This window comes from Podarcis muralis, chromosome 1 (assembly GCF_964188315.1).
Source record: "Podarcis muralis chromosome 1, rPodMur119.hap1.1, whole genome shotgun sequence".
Classification (NCBI taxonomy): Eukaryota; Metazoa; Chordata; class Lepidosauria; order Squamata; family Lacertidae; genus Podarcis; species Podarcis muralis.
In genome coordinates, this window is record NC_135655.1 from 87,576,287 (window position 1) to 87,591,079 (window position 14,793).

General features: G+C 41.1%; 1 protein-coding gene across 18 annotated transcripts in view; it reads left to right on the forward strand.

Moving 5' to 3' along the window:
* The window catches only part of BIN1 (bridging integrator 1), a 122,060-nt gene that overhangs the window by 97,613 nt on the left and 9,654 nt on the right, over window positions 1-14,793 (forward strand). For 6 of the 18 annotated variants that reach the window (XM_077934531.1, XM_077934550.1, XM_077934538.1 and 3 more), the window contains 6 exons: window positions 1,201-1,224; window positions 3,895-4,014; window positions 7,349-7,468; window positions 11,882-11,983; window positions 12,993-13,103; window positions 13,800-13,901. In XM_077934531.1, the coding sequence (XP_077790657.1) occupies window positions 1,201-1,224; window positions 3,895-4,014; window positions 7,349-7,468; window positions 11,882-11,983; window positions 12,993-13,103; window positions 13,800-13,901 (579 nt within the window). The remainder of the gene's footprint in view (window positions 1-1,200; window positions 1,225-3,894; window positions 4,015-7,348; window positions 7,469-11,881; window positions 11,984-12,992; window positions 13,104-13,799; window positions 13,902-14,793) is intronic. The other 12 variants (XM_077934572.1, XM_077934564.1, XM_077934577.1 and 9 more) reach the window with 5 other exon arrangements.

Here is a 14,793-nt window from a genome sequence, read left to right on the forward strand (position 1 = left end):
GGCGCTGTGGGTTAAACCACAGAGCCTAGAACTTGCAGATCAGAAGGTCAGCAGTTCGAATCCCCACCACGGGGTGAGCTCCCGTTGCTCGGTCCCTGCTCCTGCCCACCTAGCAGTTCGAAAGCACGTCAAAGTGCAAGTAGATAAATAGGTACCGCTGCAGTGGGAAGGTAAACAGTGTTTCCGTGTGCTGCTCTGGTTCGCCAGAAGCGGCTTAGTCATGCTGGCCACATGACCCGGAAGCTGTACGCCGGCTCCCTCAGCCAATAAAGCGAGATGAGCGCTGCAACCCCAGAGTCGGCCACGACTGGACCTAATGGTCAGGGGTCCCTTTACCTTTACCTAACTGCATTCTGTAGCTGAGTTTCTCCTTTAGGTACCTAGCATACCAGAAGTCTGCTCCACAGTAACTTGCAGCAGAGCTTTCAGTGTGGCTGCTCCTCTTCTACTTTCTAAAAAAACAACTGAATACATTTTTTGTTTTGATGAATTTTTCCAGCTGGATGTAAAAAGGTCTCCGTCTTGGGTCTTCTTTTCGTATTGTTTTTAAACCGATCTGCACCTGGATTTTTGTAGTGTTCTAAAAACTAAATTTTAGTTGTTTTATGGTATATTTGTAAATTGCCTCGAGATGCATGCAAAAGGCAATTAATTAATTTAATCAATGGCTCTCCTACAGTGCATTATCTGCTGAGCCTGTTTAGCTTCACAGGAATCCACCCTCATCTGGCAGGTGCAGAAATTGTGACGTAGTGAGATGAAAATTGGCCATCTCGTGCAGTGTAAATTAGTAGCAGCTAGATTAAAGAACATGAGGGATGAAATGGATAATTCAAAATATCACACAATAAGCTTGCATTAATGTCAATGAATGGTATATTATTAAATGTGGTATCCAGTGCTGGACCTGAGCGGGAGGCAGTTTATGGTGTGTTACTCTCCTCTTCGAATCCCTTCCAGAGCAGGGATTTTTTTTGTGTGTTTCAGCATGTGTGTATGCTACTGATAGTGTAGGAGGCTCCTACAGGGAGAGCGAGGGTCATTGAAAATTGCCTCCCTCTCTCTTCCACTGATAGATATCTTTGTTGGAGGAATCCTCTGGGTGGTACAAGGAGACTTTGTATGTTTGCACTTTCTGTGTTGGCTGAATTAATGATGTCTCAATGTGTTTTTATTCCTGTTGCTCTTTGCTATGCTTAGTCTTTGCCTTGGGATTTATGGGAGGTAAGATTTCTATTAATACAGCTTTCAGTGCAATAAATTCTACCATGTGCTGCTTGGCATGTGTGAGTACTTCCTTCTGTCACTATCATGCAAAGATGATTATTCTTGTCTTGACCTTCTGTTCTCATCCTCTTCAGTGCTATGAACTAAAGTGGTGTGGTACAGTTGCAACCTCTTCTGCCCTTTGTCTGTCATGCTGAGAAGAAGTCTCCATCCCCTGTGCTTTGATATTGCTTATTATTAATGGCATTGACTGAAGCACAAACCTTCTTGCTGCGATAATTGTAGACCTTGCTGCTACTTTTTACCTTGTCAAAAAACAAACAAACCCCTGCATGCCATTTCCTACCTCTCGATTGTGTAGTATCCATACTTCTCAACTACCACCAAACAATTCCCTTATTCTATACATATATTTAGTATAATGCTGTGCTTGCTGATTTGCTGCCATGGTTCACTAATAACAGAGATTGGAGATCTCTCCAGTACTGCTGGAGAAACAAACCTTTCCTCCTTTCTTATTATGCTGCCAGATATTACACTGTAATAAATCAGTTTTAAAAGCCAATGGCTTGTAGTTTACAGACTTTCTTCATAACATTTTGGGCATGTTGAGATATATAGCTTTGCTTGAGTCCACCTGCTAGCAAGTAACCTTTATTCGTTGCTTTTGTGCATTTCCTGTTGTCTTTATTCTATATCTTCACAGGAGGATACTTTTTACGTTCTAAGTTAAAATTTAAGTTTACTCATTTGGCTTACTTTATCTGCCATCAGATGTCTTTTGTGGTGTGATTGGCCTTTAAAAAGAACTGGCCAACACTGGTTTCCCATTGTAAATTCATCAAGAAGTTGACTCCCTTCTCTTTCCTGACCCAAGAACCTTCACTATTACTTCTTCCTAAGCATTTTCTCTGTTGTTTTCCCTCCTCCCTTTCCTCCTCATGTAAAGGTTTAGTGAATAAATTGTGTCCTCAGGATAGGTAGCCATTAGATTTAGATCAACCACCCCAGAAAAATGGTGTGCTGTGGAAACAAGCACCATATTTCTTCAAACAAATGTGTATGAATCTTCCCACCTTCCATTATTTTCCTTGCTATTTTTCCTCATTGAAAATATAAATTATCACACAGCAGGGTTTAACTGCACCAAAACTTATAGCAGTCCAGTGAGTAAAGAATTGCTAGCTCAACCACCAAATTATCTGATTTAAATCTAAACATCATTGAGTACTGCATTACCAAAACTTCAGTGTAGGGAAGTGCAAGTTGACTCATTTCATTCTGTATAAAAGCAACACAGAGAAGCTAGACAGCCCCCCAAATAAAGAAGTATGACAAGTCTCACCTTAGTTAAAATTACTCAACAGAAGTTCTGGCTACTGATTCAGTCGCTTGCCACCCTAGTTAAAAAGCTTATTAAGCCCGACAGAAGGCATTGTTGTTCAAAATGTATTGTCAATAAAGCCAACCATTAAAGGCAGGAAGTGAGAAAAAGAATTGTAAGCCACTTGTGTGGGGTACTGTGGCCTGGCACCTTGCTATGCAGTTGAGAGCAGCCCGATCAGATGAGATGTTGCAGTGGACTACCCATGCAGCTGTGCCTCAGCAACTGTGGTTGTTGTGCTGTGGCCTCTCTTGCCCAGTCATAGTGTATGTACAACTACTCCAGAAAAATGGTGCAATGTGGAAACAAGCACCATATTTCTTCAAACACATGTGATCTATATTTTCCCAGGTTTAGTTGTGATATAGGATGTTAAATACCTACCCGAAGGTAGATCGAGATTATGAACCACCAATGTTTTGCTTCTCTCTGAACTGCAACCTTTAACCTAAGACATCTTCTGCTGTTATTTGCTCTGCTTGCTTTTGTAATAGCCTTATGTCATGCTGACGGCGTGCTTCTGTAGCTATTGCTGAAACCATTATTGGCTGAACAATTCATTAATTTCAGATTCAAAATATAGACGTTTTTAAGTGGAACGGTTATCCATGAAAGGTCATTTAATCCATGCTGATATTATCACTGTATGTAGTTTGCTTCTTGTCAGGAACTACCTTTAAGTCTATCTGGCAGTGTTTTGTTGCTAGTTAAGCATTTACCTAAAAAAAATTACATTTAGTGATCGTTCCTTCTTTAAACCCCTGCTCCCACCCTCTGCCAGCAATGGTTATTCTTTAATATATTTTTAAAGGACATAATCACCTTCCCCCCAGGATCCATCCAAAATTATGGTGCATTTGACTCTTACCTGTTCAACAGTTCTATTTACCCTGGGATTACCGTATTTTTCACTCTATAAGACGCACCCAACCACAAGACGCACCTAGTTTTTGGAGGAGGAAAGCAAGAAAAAAAAATACTCTGAATCTCAGAAGCCAGAACAGCAAGAGGGATCGCTGCGCAGTGAAAGCAGCAATCCCTCTTGCTGTTCTGGCTTCTGTGATAGTGTGCAGCCTGCATTCGCTCCATAAGACGCACACATTTCCCCCCTTACTTTTTAGGAGGGAAAAAGTCAGCCTTGTAGAGCAAAAATACGGTATTTCATTGTCTACTCTCTTACTTCTCACTGCACTCTTCTCATATCTGTAACTTCATGTAACCATGCCTACTGCTATCTTCTCCCATCTCTGTTTCTCTCTCCTCCCTCCTTCAAATTCCATCAGCCGGAAAAGACTCCATCTAGCAGCGTTCAATCTATGGATCAGTTTCCGGCCGATAATCCTAGCAATAGTGCATTCGAGGTGGACTGGCCTGACCAGCCCACTGAGACTAAGATCAGCCAAGTAAGTGAAAGTATTTGAAGTGATCATACATTTGAAATTGTCTTGTTCTGGCTGGTGTGCTCTAGCACAAGCCTGACTCAGTTGTTATTCTTTGGAATGCATTAGGCCGGGGCAAATTTATGACCTGTTGCACCCAGCACTCTTCCAAAGGAATTAGAATTTACCCATTCACTAGGCACGATAGTAAAGCACATCTCCTTAACAGTTTATCTGGACTGGGGGGAAACTGGTGTGGTCTAGTGACTAAAAGTAATAGCTTGGCACGAAAATTCTAGAATTATTTTATCATTGGTTTTAGGCACTGGTGAGCAGCCGTGTACACATAATAGAGATGCATTGCATCCCTTGGGTTTTTAAGGTGAATGTTCAGAAAACATTGGAGGAGGGTTCTCTGAGTGTTCAACTTAATATTTGAAGGGTTCAATGCCAGCCCACCTCTGCCTATTTCCCTCTCTCCCAAAGAAAAGGACTAACTAACTGTGGGGAAGTCAGAATGGGTATCAGGTGGTGGGAGAGTGATGTAGAGAAACGACTCTTTTATTTTCTTTTCGAATATTTACTACTAAAATGCCTAATAAAAATGCTTCCAGTTTCTTTACAAATGTATGTTGTAGAATTTTTTTGAGTTCCTCGTAAATCATGTCCCAATTTTTTTTAATTTGGGGACAAGTCCACCACTTGTGGAAAAAGGTTCCTACGGTTTGTTTACACCTCCAACACTTGTTACTATTGTTTTTATTAATTTTAGCTAATTTGGATGGGGTCAGGTACCATCTGTAGGACATTTTCATAAAGTTTTCTTTAATCAGATAGCACACTATAAATTTTAAATATTTTTTCCCATAATTCTTCCCATTTTTCCATTTCAATTGGGTAGCCGAAATGAGCCCACTTCACCATCACTTCCTTTACTTCTTCATCTTTCAAATAATAATAATCTATATGTTTTTGATAATGTCTTCCTATTATTTAATATTAATTCTTTTTCTAGGTCTTATATCTTTGTATTAAATCCATTTGTTTTTTAATCTAATTTAAAGATTTCATTTAGGTGGTAATATTGTAGCCAGTTCATCCCTGTCTAAGTTCTTCATATCCTTTAAGTTTTAATTGGTTATTTTCTTCTTCTAATATTTCTTTATAGGTGAGCCAATTAATTTCCATGTTTTTCTTTTTCACTGCTATTGCCTCTACTGGAGACAACTATCAAGGGTTTTTTGGGTTCCAATAGTTTATTTCCCCCCCATACTGTAAAAAGTGATCTCCTTATTATATAGTTAAGGAATCCTCTGTGCATTTTGACTTTGTCATATCCAAGATAACCATGCCAGATGAACCTATTGTCCCAGCCTTCAATGTCTAATATATTGGCATTTTTAGTAGTATCCATTCTTTGGGCCATATTAAACATGCAGCCTTGTAATATAATTTAAGGTCTGGCAGCGCGAACCCTGTCTTTCACTTCCATTAACAGTTTAAACTTAATCCTTGGCTTTTTGCCCTGCCATATAAATCTAGCCAGGTCTAGGGGTGACTTCGCCTTCTGTTGCATCCCTTTCTCTTTTGTCTTGCTGCTCGTCTGTCTCAAGATGGCAGGAGCACAAACTACAACCCGACACTGAGCATGCTAGTCTGGAAGTCTTTCTAGCAGTGTTTTGTTGCTAGTTAAGCATTTGCCTTCGTTAAATATTCTCAAAGCCATTGAGAGAGGGTATTCTGTAGATCCAGCTCTATGTTTTGTACAACAGGAAAACAAGCTACCCTGGATGGGATTGTGTAACCCACTCACACCAAAAGACAATTCAATGAGACCTCGATGAGCATTGTGCTGAGGGTGTGCATAGGGAATGAATATTCAAATGCACATCTGCATCAGTTGTTCACGCAGAAGTTTACAAGTTGATTTCCCATGCTATTTCCTCCTGAAGAGAGCCAGGGGTTGTGGATTGTGAGAGATATTGTGAAATCAAAGACCCATATATTGGTGGGATGGGAAAACTATTTTAGAATATATGAATATTTTCAATACTCAAATATATTTAAAAGCAGTATCAAACAGCCTGATATAAATGTAACTGATGCAGATATGGGCTGCCATAACTCAGAGAATCTGCTTTGCATGCAGAAGGTCTCAGGTTCAATTCCCAGCATCCTCAGCTAGAGCAGGAAGAGACTGCTGTCTGAAACCCAGTCAGGGTAGACAATACTGCGCTAGATGGCTTCCTAAATTCTGAAATTTCCCCCAGCAAGGTGTTTGACCTAAAGACACAAAGAAGAGATAGGGGTTTTAATCTTTATTAAACGACTTTTGCAACAAAATAAGCTATACAGTTAGAGTCCAAATAAAAGGACATGGATATTTTATGACATAAAATAAATTACCCCAAATGTTATAAAATAAGATAAACCAAAATATCAGATAAGCTTGTTAAATCCATACTCAAATTCACCTCACAGTTTCAGGCTTTAATTTAGCTCACTATAGATCATATATCTATATCTATATACAGTATCTACATATCTATCTGTCTGTCTGTTTATATTTATATATACTGGTAGATATATAGATATACATATTCTGTGACTGGAAAACCACAGCTTAAAAACAAATACATTTAGTGGTCTTTCCTTCTTTAAACCCTTGCTCCCACCCTCTGCCAGCAATGGTTATTCCTTTTATATATATTTTTAAATGACATAATCACTTCCTTCTGTGTTATGGAATTAAATCTACTGAGATGCTAAATTCAGTGACAAAATTCAAAATGTGACCCCATTCCCATCTTCTGCAGCAGAGAAGGTGTCACTGAGACAGCACAGCACTGCCTCTATGGATTTGGCAGTGCATAGAAGCAGTGAGGGAGAAAGCAAGAGGTACTTAATGATGTAGGAGGGATTTTTAGAAATATCCAGGGATGCCTTGACAAGGCTAAACCAGGACAGCATCCTCTGGAGAACGGTGCTGCCTGATGCTTGACGCTGGCAGTCTTTCAGGGCAGTTCTTCTTGCACTGCCTGTAACCATGGAAGCTCCATCTGCACCCTAACAATCCACTCCATGCCAAGGTGAACTACCCTGGTCAATAAATGGAGGCACTTTTGCCAGACCATTGGCTGCAGGGGTAATGTTGACCCCCAGGATCCATCCAAAATTATGGCGCATTTGACTCTTACCTGTTCAACAGTTCTATTTACCCTGGGATTATTTCATTGTCTACTCTGTCTTACTTCTCACTGCACTCTTCGCATTTTTCTATCTTCATGTAACCATGCCTACGACTATCTCCTCCCATCTCTGTTTCTCTCTCCTCCCTCCTTCAAATTCCGCCCATCAGCCGGAAAAGACTCCATCTAGCAGCGTTCAATCTGTGGATCAGTTTCCGGCCGATAATCCTAGCAATAGTGCGTTCGAGGTGGACTGGCCTGACCAGCCCACTGAGACTGAGATCAGCCAAGTAAGTGAAAGCATTTGAAGTGATCATACATTTGAAATTGTCTTGTTCTGGCTGGTGTGCTCTAGCACAAGCCTGACTCAGTTGTTATTCTTTGGAATGCATTAGGCCGGGGCAAATTTATGACCTCTTGCACCCAGCACTCTTCCAAAGGAATTAGAATTTACCCATTCCCTAGGCACGATAGTAAAGCAGGGTATAAATAATAAATTATTATTATATTGTTGTTCTTCTTATTATTATTATTAAGTTCAACAATTCCTAATTTGTTCAAGAGAGATTTTGCTGTTAGAAGTGTCAAATAAAGCAAGGGTTGCTATGTCCTGCTGCATGTGGGATGGGAGTGAGGGGGAGATCGTGAGAATTTTACCTAGGCATTGTTTATCCTGCATTGCTGAGTTTCCCTGTTGCCAGAATGCATACTGGTTCCTTGTGTGTGGCTTTGTTTTAATGGAGTGTGGCCCACAATTATTTATACCAATTATTTATACACAATTATTTATATGTGTGTATTCTTTGGTATGATTCTCCTGAAGTCATTGGAATAAGCTGGTGTGCTTTTAGCGAGATTTCGTTTTCTGCACACTGACAATAATGTTTTTGCAAAATTGGAGCATTTATCACTTAGCAAGTTTCATTCCTCCCCTACTAGGAAAAAAGACTGCATTTTCTGGGGCTTGGTAGTCTAGAAAAAAGAAAATTAATGGGGAACATTTTGCAAGGTGTGGAGAAGCAGGATAGAGAGTACTGTGTGTCTCTCTCCCTCATCATACTTGGGATCACTTGACAATGTTGATGGGCAGAAGCCTTGGGACAGGTGGATAATTATTAATACAAATTATTATTATTAAATATTTATTCATACAATACACCATTAATTTGAGAAACCAATCAAGACTAGTCCTTGATTGCTATATGAAACCTCCAGGTTTAGAGATAATATATTTCTGAATATTAGCTACTGGGGAGCAACATTGGGAGGGGGCTAGAATCTGAATATACCAGTAGGTTTCCCATATTGGCTAATGGGAAACAGGATGCCTGACATGATGGACCACTGGTCAGATTCAGCAAGGGTCTTCATATGGAAGCTAAACAGAAATAGTTGCAGTTTCAATGTAAAATAATAGATTACTAAAAGGGTTTTGGAATGCCCTTTCAATACTAGACTCTATCAGTCTTGTGCATCAGAGCATATCTATCCTGCATCATGTTGCCTTTATGTAGCATGTGGCTTTGTAAGAGCACTTAAACAGTGCCTGTATCTTCTTTGCTCCTATATATTCTAGTTCAATATATAGCCAGTTCAGTTAGCTTTGTGCCAGTTCCATTGTAGTGTTTCAACAAGAAGACTCTATAATGACTTCTCTGAAGAGGCCTATTAGGAATAGTGCCATCTTGGACAATGGCTAGTCAAGTTGTTTAGTGCAGAGATCCGTACTGGAAACCTTTTGAGAGCAACACTTGGATGTGATTTTATTTATCCTAAATTGCCAATATGTAAGTTTCAATCAATGGTGGCAAGTGGCATATGTTCTTAAAGCCCTTGTGGACTAAAAGGAAATGTGATGAGTGTTCATTCATACACTGGAAGATAGAATGGGCAGCTTTAATGATGTGCATAATATTCCTTTCTACATTACCTACCCACCTGTGCCACTGCCATTTCCCTCATATTCCACTATGTAGATAAATAATATACATTTGGGTCAGCATGAAAATGACAAGCCCAGAAGAAAGCCTTATCTATTTCACTAAAGGGTAGTGGTATTATTATTATTATTATTATTATTATTATTATTATTATTATTATTAAAAAAGAATAATCATTATTTTTTTATACCCCCATATTTTATTCTTCTGAAGAAAAGAAATGTTGGTAACATCAACAAAGATTTCCCTGATCTTATCAGTTTCCCCAGAGATGTGGGGAAGGGGGCAGCCATGGAAAAAAAGGAGGAAGGAAAAAAATGTACTTCAGTTGCAAAGCTTCTGTTCATAGATGAAAGGGGGGGGAAAGGCAGGAAGACAGAAATATGATTTGTATATTCACCATCCTTCAAGGCAATCATTTTTTGAAACTTCATGTAAATGCATTGAAAACTGCACTTCTATCTTTAACAAATGAATACAAATGGTAGGAGAGAAGCCAAAAAGCACTTTAAATAGCATTTTGGAACTGTTCACTTCAGTAGGTGAACCTTTCAGCAAGTCAGGTCCTCTGTTCCATAGGCTCCATTATCAATCTTTTTTGGTTTTAATCTCTGATAAATGTTTCTTAGCCTGCATTCACATGGCAGTTTATTTTGTTTTCCTGACATTTCCCTAACATAAATTTCTGCATTATATTCTAGCTTTCACACAACATTAAAGACACTTCCGGAAACAGAGTGGAATGTAGCTTGAGTTTAGTGCTCATTTCTGCGTTATTTGCAAATGGATTTTTTTTCTTCTAGAAATGAGTGCTAAACTTGTGTTATAGTCTGCTTTATTTCTGGAAATGGTTTTTATGTCACCTGAAAGTTAAAATATATGGCAGAAATCAACTAGGAAACACAGGGAAAATATAATAAACTGCTGCGTGAACGCAGCCTTACTGTAAGATTGAGATGCATGTAATCCCTATTGATTAACTGCTGAGAGGTAGGAAATTGGATGGGTTCTCACTAGTCTCTTCTTCAGTGGCCAGGTGGTGGCAGTCTTTGATAGCATTGATTCTCACTATATGCTGCTAACTCTGCACAGCCTCATGTGGTATAACTGATCAGGGTGTATACTATCTTCATATCTGATCTGATGGTCTATTATTTAACTGCTGCTGACTTAGAACAGTGAACTTGGTGACCAGTTGACCCTGGTCCAAAAGACAGCTTCTGTTGTTCTGTTGTTATAAGGGTCTGCTGTTATTAGGAAGCGCACTGCCAGATTTCATCAGACTTTCCTTTCCTAGTCCTGCAAGCAAGAATTTTGTCAGCCACGTTCAAACGTTTTACTCAAGGTGAAGTGCGTCAGTTTTTGAAGCTATGCAACTGTATGAAGAGATACAGCAGTTTTTGCAGCCATAAAAGAAACGGTAGAAACTATGCAATCATGCGGAAGAGAGAACCTTCTGGGCACACTGTTGGCTTATGTGGAAAAAGACAGGGTCAGCACTGGAAAACTTGAGAACATGAGGTTGTTTTCAAATGTGAGGTTTTTAAATAGCTCTTGCTTCAAGCTGCTTTGTAATGCAAATGCAAAACCTTCATTAGCTGGATCATTTTCATAACCCAAGTTGCGCTTCAAAACCCCCAAACATACCCCCCCAAATGAAGATACAGTAACACAGGATTTTAGTTTAAGTTATTGGCAAAATTTAGACCACAACTTTATTAAATATAGAATGTAAGTGGTATTGGCTTAGGCATTGGATTCGTGGGGAATCTGATAAAAGGGTGAAACACCGCCAGAGGGAGCCCTGCCGGTGAGGACCATCTTGAGCTACCCCGGTGTCTCCGTGGGGTCCTGGTATGGCCCTAGCTCCTACCATGGGCTTTTGGACAAGACCCAGGCCAACCCCTGATTCCTTTAATGGAATACCCTTAACCTTGGAGGGGCAGGTGATGGCCACCCCTCCCCTCCCCACATATCACTGATCCAATGCCTAACCGCCAAACCTTACAATTGCTACGTGGTAGGCAAAAACCAAATGGCCATGCCAATCTGCCAAATGGAAGCGCAGGCCCCTGTTGCAAAACAGGTGACCAACAAAGTCCATAGCAAGGCCAAGTGCACCAAGATAAAGGGTGGGTGGGTGGGCGTTCCTCTGTGCGAAGGCAAAGAGGACCAGCAAACAACACGCAGGACATAAAGTTTTCAGCCACCCCCTAAGCCACGCCATTGGCTTTAGGGTCCAGGAAACATGCAAAACGACCAACCAGCGTGGAGCAGGGCATAGCTCTGCCCACCCCAGCAGATGGGAGATGCTTGGAGGTCCGATCGCAATGCGTACCCTCCGTGAAGAGGATCCAATTTAACGCAAATAGTGCAGGAAACCCCTCAAAGGTGTACCTCCTTTAAACTTGACTCATGAAAAATATCTGAGATGGGTGAGACTGACCCACATAGCGCAACCACAAAGACTTAATAAGCAGCTAACTCGATGATCTCCAGGCTACATTCCAGCCCAGGGTCATTTGCTCTTCCTCAAAGTTGTGCAGCTTGGATTTGTGCCAACACATGAACTTGGGATACCCAACTGGTGCCGATACCTGACTGTTTTAACAGTGTGGGTGCTGCAGTCCAGCTAAGGACTCAAACTCTGCTCAGCACTGAGCTGCAGATGCTCATAATTCTGGCAAGTCCTAAAGATGTGGCAGGTCATGCTCTCCTGGGCATGCTGGGGTTCCAGGAGTTTAACTGGCTTTTGTGTTGCAGCCCACAGAAGCCGCTCCTGCTGGTGCTGAGGCAGCTGGCAAAGAAGCAGCAGCAGCTGGAGCTGAAGCAGCTAAAACCGAAACTGACTCAGGATCTGCCTCAGTAAGACCATAGGCAAGGGAGAGGGGTGGTGGCGGTGGGATCTCTTTCTCCCATGTTGCTGGCACACAATATATAATCACTGTTTCACTTAACTCAGTCAGATGGGAACCCGTCAAAGCGACACTGTTGTAGCTTCTGTTCTTCAAGTAGTACAGAATCCTTGATGGAGGGGCCCAATTTGCTGGGTTGTGACTGTTGAACAAAGCCCTTTAATTATCTGCAGGTGGTCTTCCAGAAGAAAAATCTCCCCTTTGATGCAAACAGCTAAGCATGTAGCAGCAGCAGTTTCAAGTGGTCTGAGTCAGAAAGAATATCTCCACTTTTCTCCCCAGTCCCAGTTAATCACCACCCTGGCTCTTTCATGTTGTCCAACAGCCTTTGTTGCTCTGACAGATCCCTCCAGGCAAACCATGAAGGCTAAAAGCACAGAACCCTTTCTCATTTCCCCTCCTAAGTTTTGATTCCACTTTCTCACCATGTCTGGCTCTGTTAAGAAATTTGGCCAGAGGCATCAAATTTGTTGCTCTTACAAGGTCACTGAGTTGTTAGTTCTTGTGCATGAAAATGATGCTGAGGACGTAGAGGTCAGAGGCCACCAAGAAGAAGACAGGTAGCAATTTCAGATCAAGGAAAGGGAATAAAAAAGATTTAGAAGAGCTTCTGCCTCTTACTATGAACCTATATCTCCTCTCACCCTTGTGACAGACACCTGCTGTGTGTTCCATAATCTTTATACCACCCTGATTTCCCCTCTAATATTTGCCACTGTCTGTGATTCCCTTTTTAAAATTCCCATCTTGTCATGAGTCATTCTCTTCACTTTAATGGCTACTCTGGGCCATAAATTGTAACATCCAAGTGGTGGAGGAAAAACACGCAATACATTGGCGTTGAATTTTTGAATAATGGGGTGAACCAGTTTAGTGCAGTGGGGTCTCATTTTGCCAAGTGTCTTGTTTCAAGTGTACCTTGTTGTGTTTTCTTTGCCTCCCTTCACTGCTATGCTTAGAGCTCTCTGCCTGCTGTAGTTGTGGAGACCTTCCCAGCCACAGTCAATGGAACAGTTGAAAGTGGAGCCGCTTCCGAAAGGGCTGACATGCCACCAGGTTTCCTGTTTAAGGTGAGTGTGAGGAAGAACATTTACCTCAGCCGGGCACACATTCCACACCAATGTCCATTAAAATGAATTTGTGTTTCCTTGTCAGTTAAGTGAAGAGTAAAGGCAAGCCAAAGGGAAGAGACAGGATCAAGCATCATTTAGTGCATTGAGAAACCTTGTGCACCATAGTATGGGTGGCTTCCAACAAGTTAGGATCTGTTGTTTCCTCAATGTTAGCCAAAAACATAGCCTTCATAGTAGCATAGAGGACTGTCACAAAAGATACATGAGCTGGACCATTTCTGCCCCCTTATAATTCAAGCACTGTCCCAGGCATCTCTTTTTCTAACTTATTTGGTGAAATAACCAAAAGAAAACAACCAGTTGTGTCTCCCCTTCTTTACACCCTTCGGAGAAAATCATCCTACCATAGAGCTTCTGTGGTTCAAATTTATTTTATTTTTATTTATTAAATGTCTATAATGTCATTTGTGTAAGGATCACAGTGGGGCTTACAATATAAAAACACAGAAATACAAAACATATTAGCAAACAAAACAATAACTTTGCAGGACAAGAGGAGGTGGGATAGCAGATAGATAATCATGTTCTTACTTGTTGGTTCGGGTAAAAGTGGGCAGAAGCTGTATGCATCACCCCTTCTTCATGAATTGGAGCAAGCTCTCTCCCTTCACTGGAGTCATTATTTCTTTGCAGGCACAAGCCATGCATGACTATGCAGCCACTGACAGTGATGAGCTACAACTGAAGGCTGGAGATGTTGTCCTGGTGATTCCATTTGACAACCCGGAGGAGCAGGTAAGGAGAGCATGTGGGATTTATCATCATATTTTTTTGCTTCACATACCATCGTCATATAGTATGTACAACACTGGATTTCAACCAGAAAGACTTCTTTTGAAAACCCTGTTCTCCTGTGTGTGTGACCTTCAAGCAGCTAGCAGATGAATGGAGATGATGTCTTGCAAAACCAGAATCTCTGAAGTAACTGTCTGCTTGATTCTTTGAAAGGATTAGTATAGAGCAGGGGTGGCCAGCCTGCCGCCCACAAGCCAGCTGAAGCCTACAAAGCTGTCTGAAAGGCCCTGCTAGCTCCTTACAAAGGCACCTCTTCCTTACTTTCAAACGTCTCCTCTGATTGGCTCCAATCAGCACAAAGGGTGAGAAGACTTCTTCTCAGTGGCTAAATCATGTTGTGATTGGGTGGCTCCTGGGTGCTGGAGAGTGGGACCCTGCCGCAGAAATAGTAGTGAGTCTTCAATCCCTCACAACCCTATGTGCCTCTTGTGTGTCACCATCACTAGCAGATCAGAGCACTCTAGAAACCGGAAGCATTCAGTCCTGTTTCCTGAGTGCCTTATGCAAACAATGGACATTGTCTTATGCAAGGCCTCAATAGCCTTCAGATACTCTTGATGCAAGAGCCACTTTGTACCTCATGAGTGGAAATGACCAAGATGTAATCATATTCAGTTTTTCACAATAACAGCTTCCTAGGAGATCCCATTGTGTTGAAAGAGAGAGAGAGTGTTTTATTTTGTTCATAGACAAGCTCTCTTCCTAAAGTGATAATGGATTAGGAATATCTCTTCTTAGCAAATAGCACCTTTAAAAATGTCTTCTCTTCTCTATTGTAGTTAGCTCCTAAGTGACTTTAGAGCAGGAGTGGGGAACTAGATTTAGGCAGCAG